Raw genomic sequence first — 19,678 nt, 5'->3', positions numbered from 1 at the left:
TTTTTCAGACTTGAGCCTCTAGGACCATGCCATCCTTTTATTCAAATGTTTCATCTATTCCAAGAATATTTGAGAAGTCTCCTTCCTTTTACCAGCCTATATTTTGTATAGCTCAGGTGCTCAACTTGTGCCAAAGCTCATAGGTTCAATCCCTATCCTACTAGGGGTGCCTTTTTCTGTCCCATGGGCACAAGCTGCACATATAGATCTGACTTATGTGTTGTTGGAGCAGGCTGAGGGTTAGTTGTGATAAGATTATGGCTACATCTCCACTACTTGGAAACTACAGAAATAGAAGCAAATGGGTTGTTTACTACATTCACAGTGCAGAATGGAGATTTACCTTCTTTCTGGGAAACTTGGCTGAGGTTATATTAAAGGTACCAAGGCAGGAGAAGGTACCATGGCTAAAAGTCAGAGGCCAGCCAAAGGGACTTCCTTGCTATATAGAAATTCATTCACCGGAAACTTCACTTACCTTACTTCAATCACCACAACTCTGGGACCTTACCTTGTTCAACTTGAAATATGATGAGCTTCAAGGATTTCTGGAGATTCTGGGCCTTTGTGGCCAGCTCCAACTTGCACTTGGCTATGTGGTCTATTTGAGGGATGAAGGGTTTTCCATCTGCCTTGGCATCATCTGCATATACTGTAGTACTTTTCTCAACTGCTGCCTCCTCAGCCAGGATATCAATCAGGACACTGAGCTTGTCATACATTATGTCACTCTGTATAAGGATGAAGGGGACAGGGCATTGTTATGAGGGACAAGTACTTGAAAGGACAGAATGAGGAGCTGGGAGGTATGTGAGAGGTAAGGAGGGGTGGTTGTTGGCTGGGAACTCTGAGCAAAAAAAGTTGATGAAATAAAAGTTTGGGGAAAGAAGTACTTGGTAGATATGATGAGATGACCAAAGGGTGTTAGGGCATCAAACAGATATCATTTGTTTCTGAGCAGCTGCAGGCATCAATGTATGTTGCCAAATTTTTCTTGTGTCAGACTGATTGTAAAATGAGCAAACTTGGCAAACTTGAGGAAAGTTAAACATTTCTGGATTGGTGTTTTCATGGGCATGCTCCTACAGATGTGGATGTGCTTCTGCATGGGTGCCTAGTGTCTGCCTTTGTATATGTGTGTATTTGGGGAATGCACTGAGTGATTATGGCTTGATTTCCTGCTCTATTACTGAATAGTTTGTGACCTGAGACAATTTACTTTACCTCTATGTGCTTTTATATTCTAGGGCAATTGTGGAGGTTAAATAAATTAATGCATTAAAAATCCTTAAACGTTTCCTAGCACAGGGTGCTATACAAGTGTTAGTTATTGTTGTTGTTATTTTTGTTTTAGAAATTAATGTGAGTATATTTCTAGCATGTATTTGTACATGTTCTGCTATACAACCATGTGCATACATGCTTGGTGTACACTTGTGTCTAGGTGTGGGCAGATGCTTGGTACATGCTGAGCTACATGGTACATGTATTAGGATGCATAATGTTACTCTTCATTTGGTGAAAGATGGAAATGTGATGAAACTGGACTTTTCCCATAATAGAGGTTTATCAGCCTTCCCTTTCTTTTACAATTCCCAGTGAAAAAGATTTCCAGTGAAAGGTACACTTGCTTTCATTAAAAAGACGGTTCTGGGACTTCCAGGAAGATGGCAGAACAGAAGGATCCTAAGCTTACCTCATCTCATGGACATACCTAGATAAAAGCCACACTGGTGTAAATAACACTGGAGATGACCCAAAGACTGGCAAAACATACTATTCACAGCTAATCATAGAAAAGAGGCCATACTGACAGTGGTAGGAAGGGCAGGGATGTGATTGGGAACCAAACTGACCTACAAGACTCTGTGCAGGAGGGAGGAACACCACAGGCACAGAGAAGGGAGAGGAGAAGACACCACACCAGTCACCTCAGGCATGGGGGACCCACACTGGGAAGACAAATCCCCATGAAAAACATGGCTTTGAAAAACAGGAGGATTTAACTTTGCAAGTTCCTACAATCAGTGAGTCTCAACACCAAGAACTTTAAAAGTCAGTGGGCTCAGCCCTGGAAGAGCTAGAAGGCAGTAGAAAACTGAGTTTCTGCCCTTAAAGACACAACAAAACAAACAACTCCACTGAAATACAGCATCGAAGTAGCAATTTGAAAAACAATTGGTACATACAGGAAGGAGATTAATTTACCACTCTCAGAATGTGGGCTGGGAGGGCAGGGATCCTTAGGAGACTTCTCCAAGAACAAAAGAGCTGGAAGGTTCTATTTCCTACCCTCTGCTCCCAGCCTAGATACACAGACACCTTTGGGAACAAATAGGAATACTTTCCACCTAGCTTGCTAACAGCACACCTCACCCCCATGCACTTCTGTGGACTTGCCCCCTTCAACCCATCCTCAATAATTCTCCAAAGCAGCTACAGGTCTCCTCCCCCAGAGATTAGCACACACCTTGCTAACACCAGGCACCCTGCTCCCTGCATATTCCTGAAGACCCACTCCATTCAACACACCCCTAGCAGAAGACCCACCCCATCCAACATGTCAATCCAGAGTGACTCCTGCCCTGGAGAGAGGGGAAGAAAACCACATACGCATTTCAACTACAAATGCAGCAATGGGCTGGGGGGAGACATCTGGTTTGATAGCAGGGCCCAACCACCAATGAAAGCTCGGGGGGCAACACAGGGAGAATATCCTGCCTACTAACAAAAGCCTTTCAGGGGGCAACACGGGGAAAGCATCCTGCAGTTTGGTGTCTGCAGCTTTGACAAGTGCTTGGTCTGACCCAGCTCAAGCCCAGTGTGGCCCCAAACTTGCCCATTAACAAAACAGGGATGAAACACTGCCCACACTAGGCAAAGAGAGCCATTGCAGATGAGTGGACTGAAGGCAAATGCAGCTCAGCCACAATAGCAGGGCACATGCAACACATATAGGAGAGACCCTTGAAGTACCACATTCTGAGGAACAGGGGACATTGCACTACAGGGCACTATGGGAACTCTTTTTCATAACGCCACTGCTTTCAAGAGCAGGCAGCATAGCTGACTTTCCTAGCACATTGAAACAGATACAGAGATTTAGAAAAAATGGTGAGACAGAGGAATATGTCACAAATGAAAGAACAGGTCAAAATCACAGCAAGAGAGCTAAACAAAACAGAGCTAACAATATACCTGATAGAAAATTTAAAGTGATGGTCATAAAGATAGTCACTTGACTTGAGAAAAGAGTGGAGGACCTCAGTGAGATCCTCAACAAAGAGATAGAAAACATAAAAAAGAACCAATTGAAGATGAAAAACTGAATAACTGAAATTAAAAATACATTAGAGGGAATAAATAGTAGACTAGAGGAAGCAGAACAGATCAGCGACCTGGAGAATAGAGTAATAGAAAACAGTCAAGCTGAACAGGGGGAAGAAAAAAGAGTAATAAAGAATGAGAATAGATTAAGGGAATGCAGTGACACCATCAAGCATAACACTATTCACATTATGTGGATCCCAGAAGGAGAAGAGACAGAAGAGAGGGTAAAAAATTTATTTAAAGAAATAATAGCTGAAAATATTCTTTAATATGGAGAAAGAAACAAAAATCCAGATCCAGTAGACACAGAGAGCCCCCAACAAAATTAGCCCAAGGAGGTTCACACCAAGACACATAATAATTAAAATGGCAAGAAGTAGTGATAAAGAGAATTTTAAAAACAGCAAGAGAAAACAGTTACATACAAGAAAAAAGTCCGTAAGTCTATCAGTTGATTTTCAGCAGAAACTTTGCAGACCAGAAGGGATTTCCATAATATATTCAAAGTGGTAAAAGAAAAAAACCCTGCAGCCAAGAATACTCTATCTAGCAAGGCTATTGTTCAGAAAAGAAGGAAAGATAGTTTCTCAGACAAAGAAAAGTTAAAAGAATTCATCACCACTGAACCAGACTTAAAAAAAATGTTAAAGAAGACTCTTTGAGTGGAAAGGAAAAACCATAAGCAGGACTAAGAAAACTAGGAAGCACAGACACAGTAAAATTAAGTATATCTATAAAAATCAGCTAAGGGAGTCACAAAATGAAACAATGTAAAGTGGAGTGGGAGAAGGGTAAAAATTTAGTTCTTTCAGAATGAGTTCAAACTTAAGTGACCATCAACTTAATATAGACTCCTATATGCAGAAGATGTTATATACAAAGCTAATGGTAACCACAAATCAAAAACTGATAGTGGATATGCAAAAAATAAAGAAAAAGGGATCCAAGTATATCACAAAAGAAAGCCAGCAAACCACAAAAGAAGAGAGCAAGAGAAGAAAGGAACAGAGAAGAAGTACAAAAACAACTGTAAAATGAGTAACAAAATGGTAATATGGTACATAACTTTCAATAATTACTTTGAATGTAAAGGACTCAAAGGGCATAAGGTGACAGAGTGAATAAAAAAGCAAGACCCACCTATATGCTGCATACAAGAGACTCATTTCAAACCTATAGACACATGCAGATTGAAAGTTAAAGGGAAACAAAACCATTTATCATGTCAATAGGAATGAAAAGAAAGCCAGGGTAGCAATTCTTGTATTGGATAAAGTAGACTTTTAAAACAAAGACTTGGGGTGCCTGGGTGGCTTAGTCATTAAGATTCTGCCTTTGACTTGGGTCATGATCCTGGGGTCCTGGAACTGAGCCCCACATTGGGCTCTCTGCTTAGAGAGAAGCCTGGTTCTCCCTCTCCCACTCCCCCTGCTTGTGTTCCCTCTCTCTCCATGGTCTCCCTCTCTCATGGTCTCTCTCCATCAAATAAATAAATAAAATCTTTAAAAAAATAAAAATAAATAAAACAAGGACTCTAACAAGAGTCAAAGAAAGACACTATATAATCATAAAAGGAACAATCCAACAGGAAGATATAACAATTGTAAATACTTATGCACCCAACATGGGAGCGCCCAAATGCATAAAGTAGCTATTAAAAAACATAAAGAAAGATTTATTTACAAGATGGTGAAGAAGTAGGAGACTTTAATTTCATCTGGCCCCAGGGATTTAGCTAGATAGCTATCAAATCATTCTGAACACCTGCAAACTCAACGAGAGATGTAAGAAAAGAATAGCTGAAACTCTACAAATAGAAAAGCAACCACTTTTTGCAAAGTAGGAAGTGTGGAAAAGTGAATCTGAGGTGATATATGGGAAGATAAGCTACAGGGAGAGGGAGCCTCCATAAGCCAACTACTGACAAGTGATATAGCAGTGGAACATAAATCAGAACTTTTAGAAGTTGGCTCTAGTGAGGGACATCACTCAGGCTAAGTGGGTGGGGGGGCACAAAACTCTAGCTGGGACAGTGTGGTCTCAGGATCCTTGGGGTCACAGTAAGATTGGGAATGCTTGAGTGTGACAGAGCTCCCAGGCCTCACAGCAGGGAAGCTGCTGCGAAGAGTGAGCCCAGGAGTGGGCTCTTAGCTCAGGGTTGCCATAAACTGGGAACCACAGCACAATCGGTTGACTGCTATCAGAGAAGAGTCCAACAAACTGCAGAGCCAGTGAGACCACCCCCCTTCCTCTCCCTGGAAGAGCAGCATGGGAGCACACTGCAGGAGTCTGCAGGCTTTGGAGACCCGAAATGTGTCATGTGCCTGAGACAGAAATGCTCAGTTACAGGCTGGGTGAGAGAGACAAGAGTGACTGACTGCTATTCTCTGAGGGTTCACTGAGGAGTGGGGACCCCAGCCTTCTGCTCAGGGGTGGGAGATTGGGAGGTTGCCTTTTTCATTCTCATCGTCCAAAGCTGTATGGAAAGCCTTAAGGGAACAAAACCACATAGAGCAAACCAGAGTAGATTATATAGCCTCGTTCCCTGGCAAGGGCAGTACAATTCTGCTTAGGGCAAAGACATTTGAGAATCAATGCAACAGGCTTGTCCCCCAGAATATCAGCAAGATCATCCAGATAGGACCAAGTTTACTAATCAAGAACTGCAAAACTCCAGCCCTAAGGGAATACAGCACATAGAATTCATGGTTCTGTAATCTTTCAACTTAAATTCTTTCTTTTTTACAACTTGTTTTTTCAGAACAAAAATCTTTATTTATTATTTTTCACATTATTATTTTTTTATCGTTATGTCTTCATACAGTACATCATTAGTTTTTGATGTAGTGTTCCAAGATTCATTGGTTACTTATAACACCCAGTGTTCTACACAATATGTGTCCTCTTTAATACCCATCACCAGGGCAACCCATCCTCTCACCCCCCTCCCCTCTAAAACCCTCAGTTTGTTTCTCAGAGTCCATAGTGTCTTATAGTTCATCTCCCCATACAATCCCCCCCTTCATTTTTACCTTCCTTCTCCTAATGTTCTCCATGCTATTCCTTATGTTCCACAAGTAAGTGAAACCATATGATCATTGACTTTCTCTGCTTGACTTATTTCACTCAGCATAATCTCCTCCAAAATTTTTTCTTTCTTTTTTCAACCAATTTATTTTATTAACTCTTTCTAAAAAAACTTTTAAAATTTTCATTTTTACAGTTACAGTTTTTAAAAAATATTTTATTTATTTATTTGACAGGGAGAGAGAGAGATCACAAGTAGGCAGAGCAGCAGGCAGAGAGAGGGGGGAAGCAGGCTTCCTGCTGAGCAGAGAGCCTGATGTGGGGCTTGATCCCAGGACCCTGAGATCATGACCTGAGCCGAAGGCAGAGGCTTAACCCACTGAGCCACCCAGGCGCCCCTACAGTTGCATTTTATCCCTTCATTGTATTTATTTATTTATTATTCAATTATATTTAATAATTTTTTTTATTATGTTATGTTAGTCACCATACAGTACATCATTAGATTTTGATTAGTGTTCCAGGATTCATTGTTTGTGTATAACTTATTTTTGAATATATGTAAGTTTTTCTTTCTTTATAATTTTGGGATGCAATTTCTTCTAGTAGACCAAAATACACCCAAAATCTAGTGAATGGTTTTGTTCTATTCACCTATCTAATCATATTCTTTTTTCTTTTTTCCCTTCTTCCTTTTTTTTTGCTTTGTTCAAGTCTTTTTTAATTTTCACCTTTACAGTTACATCCTATCCTTTCAATGTATTTAATTGTATTTTTGTATATATACATTTTTATTTCCTTTCAATTTGGGGATATAGTTTCTTCTAACAAACTGACCAATATGCACTCAGTAGATAGTGTATTGCTCTGTTCTGTTCACCTGTTTATATTCCTTCTTTTTATTTGTTGCTGTTTTTCTCTTTTGTTTTTTCTTTTCTTTTAATTTCCATTTTTTTAAGATTTTATTTATTTATTTGACAGACAGAGATCACAAGCAGGCAGAGAGGCAGGCAGAGAGAGAGGAGGAAGCAGGCTCCCCACTGAGCAGAGAGCCCAATGCGGGGCTCGATCCCAGGACTCTGAGGATCATGACCTGAGCCGAAGGCAGCGGCCCAACCCACTGAGCCACCCAGGTGCCCCTTAATTTCCATTTTTATAGTTACATTCTATCCTTTCATTTTATTCTTTTACATGTATGTTTTACATGTATGTTTTTCTTTCTTTACAAATTTGAGATCTAGTTTTCTAAAACAGACCAAACAAAAGAATCCAGTGTATTCTCTACACTGCACAGAATCCAGTGTATTGCTCTATTCTACTCACCTGATTATATTATCTTTTTAAAAAAATTTTTTCCCCAGTTTTGGGTCTCTTCTGATTCATTTAGTGTACATTTCCCTGGGGTTGTTGCTCCCATTTTAGTATTTTGTTCTCCTGTTTATCTATTCTCTGGACAGAATAACAAGACAGAAAAACTAACTTCAAAAAAGAGAACAAGAGGCAGTACTGACTGCCAGGGACCTAATCAGTATGGACATAAGAAAGAGTTCAGAATAATGATTATAAAGAAACTATACTTGAAGAAAGTATAGAAGACACTAGAGAATCCATTTCTGGAGAAATAAAAGAACTAAAATCTAACCAGTTGAAATAAAAAAGACTATTTATGAGATGAAATAAAAAAGGGAGGCTCTTCCTGGTAGGATAAATGAGGTAGAAGAGAGAATTAGTAATATAGAAGACCAAATGATGGAGAATAAAGAAGCTGAGAAAAAGAGAGATAAACAACTACTGGATCACAAGGAGAGATTTTGAGAGATAAGTGATACCATAAAGCAGAACAATATTAGAATAATTGGGATCCCAAAAGAAGAGAAAAGAGAGAGGGGGCAGAAGGTATATTGGAGCAAATTACAGTGGAGAGCTCCCTAATTTGGGGAAGGAAACAGGCATAAAAATCTAGGAGGCATAGAGACCCCCCCTCAAAATTAATAAAAATAGGTCAACACCCCAACATGTAATAGTGAAATTTGAAAATCCCAAAGACAAAGAGAAAATCCTTTAAGCAGCTTATGACAAGAAGTCTATAACCTACAAGGGTAGAAACATTAGATTGACAGAAGACTTATCCACAGAGACCTAGCAGCCCAGAAAGGACTGGCATGATATATTCAGGATGCTAAATGAGAAAAATATGGAGCCAAGAATACTTTATCCAGCTAGGATGTCATTAAAAAAAGATAGAGTGATTAAAAAAAAGCCTTCTAGGACAAACAGAAACTAAAAGAATTTGTGATAACTAAACCATCCCTACAAGAAATGTTAAAAGGGATCCTCTAAGCAAAGAGAGAGCACTAAAGTAACATAGACCAGAAAGGAACAGAGACAATATATAGTAACACTCACTTTACAGGTAATGCAATGACATTAAAATCATATCTTTCAGTAGTTACTCTGAATGTAAATGGGCTAAATGCCCCCAATCAAAAGACATAGGATATCAGATTGGATAAAAGCAAGACCCACTGATATGCTATCTTAAAGACATATTTATGATGTCCCTGATATGAGGAAGTGGTGATGCAACATGGGGGCTTAAGTGTGTACGAGAAGAATAAATGAAACAAGATGGGATTGGGAGGGAGACAAACCATAAGTGACTCTTAATCTCACAAAACAAACTGAGGGTTGCTGGGGGGAGGGGGTTTGGGAGAAGGGGGTGGGATTATGGACATTGGGGAGGGTATGTGCTTTGGTGAGTGCTGTGAACTGTGTAAACCTGGTGATTCACAGACCTGTACCCCTGGGGATAAAAATATATGTTTATAAAAAATAAAAACAAACAAACAAACAAAAAAACAAAAAAACAAAAAAAAGACATATTTAGACCCAAAGACACCTCCAGATGTCCTTTTAAATAAAAAACCATTTATCATGCTAATAGACAACAAAAGAAAGCTGGGGTGGCAATACTTGTATCAGATAAATTAGATTTTAGCCAAAGACTAGAATAAGAGATGAGGAAGGACACTATATTGTAATTAAAGAGTCTATCCAATAAGAAGATATAGCAATTATAAATATTTATGCCCTTAACATGAGAGCAGGCACTTACATAAAATAATTACTAACAAAATTAAAGAAACACATTGATAATAATACAATAATAATAGGGAAATTTAACACCCTCCCTCACTGAAGTGGACAGGTCATCTAAGCAGAAGATCAAGAAGGAAATAAGGGCTTTGAGTGACACACTAGACCAGGTGGACTTCACACTTATCCAGAACACTCCATCTTTTTTTTTCTTATATGCATGGGGTCTTTATTAATTATTTTAACAGACCTGGGTGTTTGCCTGAGTTGTCAGTAACGTTTTACCTTATTCCCCATGGCAGTTCCTTCCAAGTGCTGAAAGTGACCCACCCAAATGAGGGTGTTCTCTCAATCTTTTTCATTTGATCCATAACATTTGTATTTGTTTCCTAAGAACACTCCATCTTAAAGCAACAGAACACACATTCTTCTCAAGTGCACATGGAACATTCTCCAGAATAGATAACATACTGGGTCTCAAATTAAGTCTCAATTAGTACCAAAAGACTGGGATCATTCCCTGCATATTTTCAGACTACAATGCTTTGAAACTGGAACTCAGTCCCAAAAAGAAATTTGGAAAGAAATAAATGAAGGCTAAAGAGTATCCTACTAAAGAATGAATGGGTCAACCAGGAAATTAAAGAATTAAAAAAATTCATGGAAACAAATGAAAATGAAAACACAACTGCTCAAAATCATTGGGATGCAGCAAAAGTGGTCCTAAGAGGGAAGTATAAAGCAGTACAAGACTTTCTCAAGACACAAGAAAGGTCTCAAATACATAACCTAACCTTATACCTAAAGCTTGCTGAGAAGGAACAACAAACAAAGCCTAAACCCAGCAGGAGAAGAGAAATAATAAAGATCAGAGCAGAAATCAATGAAATAGAAACCAAATGGACAGTAGAACAGATCAATGAAACTAGAAGCTGGTTCTTTAATAGAATTAACAAGATCAATAAGCCACTGGCCAGATTTATTCAAAAGAAAAGGGAAAGGACCCAAATTAATAAAATCATGAATGACAGGGCAGAGATCATGACTAACACCAAGGAAATAGAAATAATTATTAAAAATGATTACTAGCAACTATATGCCAACAAATTAAGCAATCTAGAAGAAATGGATGCATTCCTGGAAACTTATAAACTACCAAGACTGGAACAGGAAGAAATAGGAAAGCTGAACAGACCTATAACCATCAAGGAAATTGAAGCAGTAATCAAAAATCTCCCAACAAACAAGAGCCCAGGGCTGGATGGCTTCCCAGGGGAATTGTAGCAAATATTCAAAGAAAAATTAGCACCTACTCTTCTGAAGCTGTTTCAAAAAATAGGAATGGAAGAAAAACTTCCAAACTCTTTCTATGAGGTTAGTGTTACCTTGATCCCCAAATCAAAGACCCTACCAAAAAGAATTACAGACCAATATCCCTGATGAACATGGATGGAAAAATTCTCACCAAAATACTAGCCAACAGAAGCCAACAGTACATTAAAAGGATTATTCACCACGACCAACTGGGATTTATTCCTGGGCTGCAAAGGTGGTTCAACATCTGCAAATCAATCAATGCGATATCCTACATAACTGAAAGAAAGGACAAGAGCCATATGATCCTTTCAATAGCTGTAGAAAAAGCATTTGACAAAGTACAACATCCTTTCTTGATTAAAACTCTTCACAGTATAAGGATAGAATCATCATAAAAGCCATTTATGGAAAGCCCACAGCAAATCTCATTTTCAATGAGGGGAAAACTGAGAGCTTTTTCCCTAAGGTCAGGAACATGACAGATATGTCCATTATCACCACTGCTGTTAAACATAGTCCTAGAAGTCAGCCTCAGCAATTGGAAAATAAAAAGAAATAAAGGCATCTGAACTGGCAAAGAAGAAGTGAAACTCTCACTCTTTGCCGATGACATGATAGTCTATGTGGAAAACACAAGAGTCCACCCACAAATTGCTAGAAATCATACAAGAATTCAGCAAATTGGCAGGATATAAACGTCAATGTACAGAAATCAGTTGCATTTCTATATACTTACAATGAGGCAAAAGAAAAAGAAATCAAGGAATCAATCCCATTTATGGTCGCACAAAAAGCCATAAGATACCTAGGAATAAACCTAACCAAAGAGGCAAAGGATCTGTTCTCAGAAAACTATAGAACACTCATGAAAGAAATTGAGGAAGACACAAAGAAATAGAAAACATTCCATGCTCATGGATCAGAAGAATAAATATTATTAAAATGTCTATGCTACTTAAAGCAACCTACACATTCAATGCAATCTCTACAAAATACCATCACCTTTGTTCACAGAACGGGAACCTAAATTTTAATGCTAAAATTTGTATGGAACTATAAAAGACACTGGATAGCTAAAGGAGTGTTGAAAAAGGAAACCAAAACTTGTGGCATCACAATTCTAGACTTCAAGCTCTATTACAAAGTTATAATCATCAAGACAGTATGATACTGGCACAAAAACAGACACATAGATCAATGGAACAGAATAGAGAATCCAGAAATGAACCCTCAGCTCTATGGTCAATTAATATTCAACAAATCAGGAAAGGATATTCAGTGGGGAAAAGGCAATGTCTTTAACAAATGGTGTTGGGAAAAGTGACAGCAACGTGCAGAAGAATGAAACTGGTCCATTTCCTTTCACTATAAGGTAAGGAAAATAAAGGCAAAAATGAACTATTGGGACTTCATCAAGATGAAAAGCTTTTGCACAGCAAAACCAAAAGACAACTGACAGAATGAGAGAAGATATTTGCAAATTACATATCATATAAAGGGCAAGTATCCAAGATCTATAAATAACTTATGAAACTCCACATCCAAAAACCAAATAATCCAAATGGATGGGCAGAAGACATGACAGACATTTCTCCAAAGAAGACCTACAAATGGTCAACAGACACATAAAAAAATGTTCCACATCACATGATATCAGTGAAATACAAATCAAAAGCCCAATGAGATACCGCCTCACACATGTCAGAATGGCTAAAATTAACAAATCATGAAACAACAAATGTTGGTGAGGATGTGGAGAAAGGAGAACCCTCTTATACTGTTGGTGGGGATGCAAGCTTATGCAGCCACTCTGGAAAACAGTATGGAGGTTCCTCAGAAAGCTGAATATAGAGCTTTCCTATGACCCAGCAATTGCACTGCTATGCATTTACCCCAAAGATACAAATGTAGTGATGTGGAGGGACATCTGCACCCCGATGTTTATAGCAGCAATGTCCACAATAGCCAAACTACAGAAAAAGCTCAGATGTCTATCAACAGATGAATGGATAAAGATCTGGTGTATACATATGCATGTGCACATGTGTGCACATGCACATGCACACACTCACACACACACACAGACACACAGGGATATTAAGCAGCCATCAAAAAACTAAATCTTGTCATTTGCAATGATGTGGATGAAAGTAAGGGGTATTATACTAAGTGAAATAAGTCAATCAGAAAAAGACAATTATCATATGATCTCACTGGTATGTGGAATTTAAGAAACAAAACAGGATTATAGGAGATGAGAGGAAAAAATAAAACAAGATGAAACCAGAGAGGGAGATGAACTATAAGAGACTCTTAATCATAGGAAACAAACAGGGTTGCTGGAGGGGAGGGACGTGTAGGGGTGGGATAACTGGACATTATGGGATAAATGGACATTAAGGAGGGATAAATGGACATTAAGAAGGGCATGTGATATTAAGGAGAGCACTGGGTATTATATAAGACTTATGAATCACAGACCTATACCTCTGAAATGAATAATACATTATATGTTAATTAATTGAATTAAAAAATTATAATGCAAAAAAAGAAAGAAGAAAACTATATAAATCAGCAAGGAATACATTTGGTGGCAAATTACAGAAACCATCTTTTTTAGTGGTTTAAATAAAGGTGTATCTGTATCATACAGCCAAATGCTTTACCTCTTTGAAAAAACAAACTGTGAATAAATGAAAAAATAAAAGAAGTAATTTATAATGATAAAATAATAGCTGGTATTATAACAGCTCACTTACATCAATGAATAAATCATCCAAGAGATCAAAAGGAAACAGTGACTTAAATGACAATTTGGGCCAGATGGGTCTAACAGATATATTTAGAATATTCTATCCTAAATCAGTAGAATAGACATTCTTTTCAAGTGCATATGGAATGCTCTCCAGATAGATCACATGTTAGGCCATGAAATAAGTCTCAACAAAATCAAGATGACTGAAGTCATATCATGCATCTTTTCTTACACAATGCTGTGAAACTAGAAATCAACCACTGGGAAAAATCAGGAAAGAAAACAAATACAAGGAGGTTAAATAGCATGCTACTAAACAATGAATAGGTCAAGGGGACATAAAAAAAATAAAACAAAACAAAACATTGAGACAAGTGAAAATGAACACACAAAATCCTGAACCTTTGGGATATAGGAAAGGCCATTTGAAGAGGGAAGTTTATAGCAATATGGGCCTCCCTCAAAAAGCAAGAAAAATCTCAAATCTCAAAAATATCAAAAACCTAACCTTACATCTAAGGAGATAGAAAAAAGAAAACAACCAAATCTAACAACAGTACGAGGAAGAAAATAATAAAAATGAGAGCAGAATAAGTGAAATAGAAATTAAACAACCAATAGAATAGATCAATAAAACCAGGGGCTGGTTCTTTGCAAAGACAAACTAAATTGATAAACCTTTAATCAGACTTACCAAAAGAGAGAGAGAGAAAAATAAACAAAATCAGAAGAGAAAGAAGAGAAATAACAACTGATGGTGCAGAAATACAAAGGATTATGAGAGAATATTATGAAAAATTATACATCAACAAATTGGACAACCTAGAATAAGTGAACAAATTCCTAGGGGAAAAAAAAAATCACTTTCCTTAACTGAACTAGGAAGAGATAAAAAATTTGAACAGACTGATTACCAGCAATGAAATTGAATCACCAATCAAGAAATCCCCAACAAACAGAAGTCCAGGACCAGCTGGATTCATAGATGAATTCTACAGAACATTTACAGAAGAGTTCTCAACTATTCCAAAAAACATAAGAGGAGGGAAAGCTTCTACATTTATTCTATGAAGCCAGCATTAATCTGATAACAAAACTAGATAAACATAATATAAAAAAGGGGAACTACAGGCCAATATCTCTAAGAACATAGCTGCAAAAATCTTCAACAAAATATTAACGAACTGAACCCAACAGTACATTAAAAAATCATTCACCATGATCAAGTAGGATTTATTCCTCAGAGGCAAGGGTGATTCAATATTTGCGATTAATCAGTGTGACACACCACATCAACAACAGAAAGGATAAAAATCATGTGGTCATTTCAACAGATATAGAAAAAGCATCTAACAAAGTATACATCCATTCATGCTAAAAACCCTTAATAAAGTAGTTTTATAGGGAACATACCTCAACATGATAAAGGCCATATATGAAAAGCCCGCAGTCAGCCATAGTAAATGGTGAAAAAACAGAGCTTTCCCCCAAGATTAGGAACAAGACAAGGATGCCCACTCTCACCATTGTTATCCAGCATCTACTCGAAGTCCTAGCCACAGCAATCAGACAACAAAAAGAAATAAAAGGCATCCAAATCGCTAAGGAAGAAGTAAAATTTTTACTATCTGCAAATGAAATGATACTGTATATAGAGAACCCTAAAAAGACTCCACCAAAAAACTACTAGGGCAAAAAAATGAATTCAGTAAAGCTGCATAATGCAAAATCAATCTAAAGCAGTCTATGCACTAGTAAGGAAGTAGCAGAAAGAGAAATTAAGAAAACAATCCCATTTACAATTTCACCAAAAATAATAAACTTAAGTGAGGCAGTGTAAGATCTGTACTCTGAATGTTATAAAACACTGATGAATGAAATTAAAGATAACATAAATGGAAAGATATTCCGTGTTCATGGATTGGGAAAACAAATATTGTTAAAATGTCCATACTACCCAAAGCAATATACACATCCAATGAAATACCTATCAAATTACCAACAGCATTTTTCACAGAACTAGAACAATAATCATAAACTTTTTATGGAATGACAAAAGACCCTAAATACCAAAGCAATCCTGAGAAAGAACAAAACTGGAGGTATTACAATCCCAGATTTCAAGATGTACTACAAAGCTGTAGTAATCAAAACAGTATGGTACTGGAACAAAAATCAACACATAGATCAATAGCACAGTAGACAGAGCCCAGAAATAAACCCACAAAGATACCTCAACATAATAAAGATCATTTATCAAAAAACCCACAGCTAACATCATTCTTACAGGGAAAAACTGGGAGCTTTTCCATGGTCAGGAACAAGACAAGGGTGTCCACTCTCACCACTGTTATTCAACATAGTACTGGAAATCCAAGTCACAGCAGTCAGACAACACAAAGAAATAAAAGGCATCCAAATGGGCAAGGAGGGAGTCAAACATTCACTATTTGCAGTTGACATGATACTATATATAGAAAACCAGAATGACTCCACCAAAAAACTGGTAGTACTGCTGAGTCAATTCAATAAAGTTGTAGGATACAAAATCAATGTATAGAAATCTGCTGCATTTCTATACACCAATAATGAAGTGACAGAAAGAGAAATTAAGGAATCAGTCCTGTTTACAATTGCACCCAAAATAATATAATACTTAGGAATAAATGTAACCACAGAAGTGAAAGACCTGTACTCTGAAAACTAAAACATTGATGAAAGAAATTGAAGATGACACAAAGAAATGGAAAGATAGTCCATGCTCATTCATTGAAAGAACAAATATTGTCAAAATGTCTATACTACCCAAAGCAATCTACACATCAATGCAATCTCTGTCAAACTATCAACAGTATTTTTCACAGAAATGGAACAAACTCTCCTAAAATGTGTATGGAAACACAAGACCCAGAATAGCCAACGCAATCTTGAGAAAGGAAAGCAAAGCTAGAGGTACCATAATTCTGGACTTCAAGTTATATTACAAAGCTGTAGTAATCAAAACAGTATAATATCCAAGATCTATAAGGAACTCCTCAAACTCAATACACACACAAAACAGATAATAATGTCAAAAAATGGGCAGACGACATGAACAGACACTTCTCCAAAGAAGACATACAAATGGCTAACAGACACATGAAAAAATGTTCATCATCCTTAGCAATCAGGGAGTTTCAAATCAAAACCACATTAAGAAACCACCTTACACCAGTTAGAATGGCCAAAATTAACAAGATAGTAAACAACGTGTGTTGGAGAGGATGTGGAGAAAGGAGAACCTGCTTACACTGTTGGTGGGAATGCAAGTTGGTGTAGCCACTTTGGAAAACAGTGTGGAGATTCCTTAAGAAATTAAAAATAGAAAAAAAAAAGAAATTAAAAATAGAGTTACTTTATGATTCTGCAATTGCACTACTGGGTATTTACCCCAAAGATACAGATGTAGTGAAAAGAAGGGCCATCTGTACCCAAATGTTCATAGCAGCAATGGCCACAGTTGCCAAACTGTGGAAAGAACCAAGATGCCCTTCCACGGACAAATGGATAAAAAAGATATGGTCCATATATACAATGGAATATTATGCCTCCTTCAGAAAGGATAAATACCCAACTTTTGTATCAACATTGACAGGACTGCAGGAGATTATGCTGAGTGAAATAAGTCAAGCAGAGAGAGTCAATTATCATATGGTTTCACTTTCTTGTGGAGCATAGGGAGTAAGTAGCACAGAGGACATTGGGAGATGGAGAGGAGAAGTGAGTTGGGGGAAATCGGAGGGGGAGACAAACCACGAGAGACTGTGGACTCTGAGAAACAAACCGAGGGTTTTGGAAGGAGGGGGTTGGGTGAGTCTAGTGGTGGGTATTGTGGAGGGCATGTATTGTATGGAGCACTGGGTGTGTTGCATAAAAAATGAATTTTGGAACACTGAAAAATAAAATAAAATAAAAATAGAAAGAAACCAGTATGATAATGGCACAAAAATAGCCATCCAGATCAGTGGAACAGAATAGAAAACCCAGAAGTAAACCCATAATTATATGGTCAGTTAATCTTCAACAAAGCAGGAATGACTATCCAATGGGAAAAAATTGTCTCTTCAACAAATTGTGTTGGGAAAACTGGACATTAACATGCAAAAGAAAGAAACTGGACCGCTTTCTTATGCCATACACAAAAACAAATTGAAAATGGGTGAAAGACCTAAATGTGAGACATGAAACCATAAGATCCTAGAAGAAAGCACAGACAGTAACTTGTCTGGCATCAGTTGTAGTAACTTTTTCTAGATAGGTCCCCTCAGAAAAGGGAAATAAAAGCAAAAATAAAATATTGGGACTACATCAAAATAGAAAGCTCTGCACAGTGAAGGAAATAATCAACAAAACTATAAGGCTACCTATGGAATGGGAGAAGATATTTGCAAATGACATGTCTGACAGAGGGTTAGTATCTAAGATATATAAAGAATTGATGGGGCACCTGGGTGGCTCAGTGGGTTAAAGCCTCTGCCTTCGGCTCAGGTCATGATCCCAGGGTCCTGGGATCAAGCCCTGCATTGGGCTCTCTGCTCAGCAGGGAGCCTGCTTCCTCCTCTCTCTCTGCCTGCTTCTCTGCCTACTTGTGATCTCTGTCTGTCAAATAAATAAATAAAATCTTAAAAAAAAAAAGAATTGACACAACCCAAGACCTAAAACACCAATAATCCAATTTAAAAATGGCCAGAAGACATGAACAGACACTTCTCCAAAGAGGACATCCAGATGGCCAACAGACACTTTAAAAGATGCTCAAATATCACTCATCATCAGGGAAATACAAGTCAAAAACACAACAAGCTATCACCTCACACCTCTCAGACTGGCTAAAATCAACAACACAGTTAACAACAAGTATTGGTGAGGATGTGAGGAAAGGGGAACCCTCTTACACTGTTACTGGGAATGCAAACTGGTGCAACCACTCTGGAAAACAGTATGGAGGTTCCTCAAAAAATTAAAATAGAATTTCCATAGGATCCAGTAATTCTACTACTGGTTATTTAACCAAAGAAAATGAAAATACTAATTTTAAAAGATACATGCTCCCTTATGTTTATTGCAGCATTATTTACAACAGCTAAGTGTCCATCCATGGATAAGTGGATAAAGGATGTGTTATATACATACAATGGAATATTACTCATCCATAAAAAATAATGACATCTTGCCATTTACAACAATATGGATGGATCTATAGGGCACAATACTAAGCAAATAAGTCAGTCAGAGAAAGACAAATACCAAGTGATTACACTCTTATTTGGAATTTAAGAAACAAAACAAAAGAAGAAAGAAAAAATAAACCAAAAAACAGACTCCCAAGTGTAGAGAACAAACTGATGGTTACCAGAAGGGAGGTTGTTGGGGGATATATGAAATAGGTGTCAACAGGATTAAGAATACACTTATCATGATGAGCACTGAGTAATGTACAGAATAGCTGAATCACTATATAGTACACCTGAAACTAATATAATAGTGTATGTTAATTTTAATGGAATAACAATAATAAATTAAAAAATAAAAGATAAAAAGGAGGCCCTGGCTCCACAAAGCATGGAAGATAAAAGGAATGGAAACTTACTTTCAAAATCACAGATTCTATAGCTGTATTGTTCTGTTTTATCTGACTCCAAGCCTTTACAATATCCACCACAAAATCTTCCACTGCTGAACACAGGAATCTGCAAAGATAAGACATATGGGACAATGTGATATGGATCATGATGTCCAGAGCCCTTCTGTCTTATAAAGTCCATCTTCCACTTTCTCTTTCCTGTCTCTCTTTCCTGATCTGTAATCTCTCCCTTCCTTCCTCTCCCCTCTTCCTTTGTTTTTCTATTTTTTCATGTATATATGGTCAAATACATGAATACCTAAGAGAGTTTAATTAGATTTTCTTAGCCCTAAATTCAGAATTTCCAGAAAAGAAAATTCAGTTGATCCACCTTAGGTCAGGTTCTTACCTGGGTCAAATCGGCTATGGTTCAAGGGCCCATATAATTTAGTACAAACATAATGACTTTGGGAGGACTGTCCCTGGGGGGAGTATTTATCAAAGGAGAATATGGCAGACTCATCAGGAACCACCCAAAGTGTCCCAGGAGA

At 37.6% G+C, this 19,678-nt stretch overlaps 1 protein-coding gene across 1 annotated transcript in view; it reads right to left on the bottom strand.

Moving 5' to 3' along the window:
• DGKK (diacylglycerol kinase kappa) overlaps positions 1–19,678 on the bottom strand; it is a 171,460-nt gene that overhangs the window by 20,272 nt on the left and 131,510 nt on the right. The window contains exons 14-15 of the mRNA XM_059385658.1: positions 19,155–19,254; positions 512–731 (exon numbers count right to left, since the gene is read on the bottom strand). Of these exons, the coding sequence (XP_059241641.1) occupies positions 512–731; positions 19,155–19,254 (320 nt within the window). The remainder of the gene's footprint in view (positions 1–511; positions 732–19,154; positions 19,255–19,678) is intronic.

This window comes from Mustela nigripes, chromosome X (genome assembly GCF_022355385.1).
Source record: "Mustela nigripes isolate SB6536 chromosome X, MUSNIG.SB6536, whole genome shotgun sequence".
Classification (NCBI taxonomy): Eukaryota; Metazoa; Chordata; class Mammalia; order Carnivora; family Mustelidae; genus Mustela; species Mustela nigripes.
This window is presented reverse-complemented; position numbering and strand designations above follow the sequence as displayed.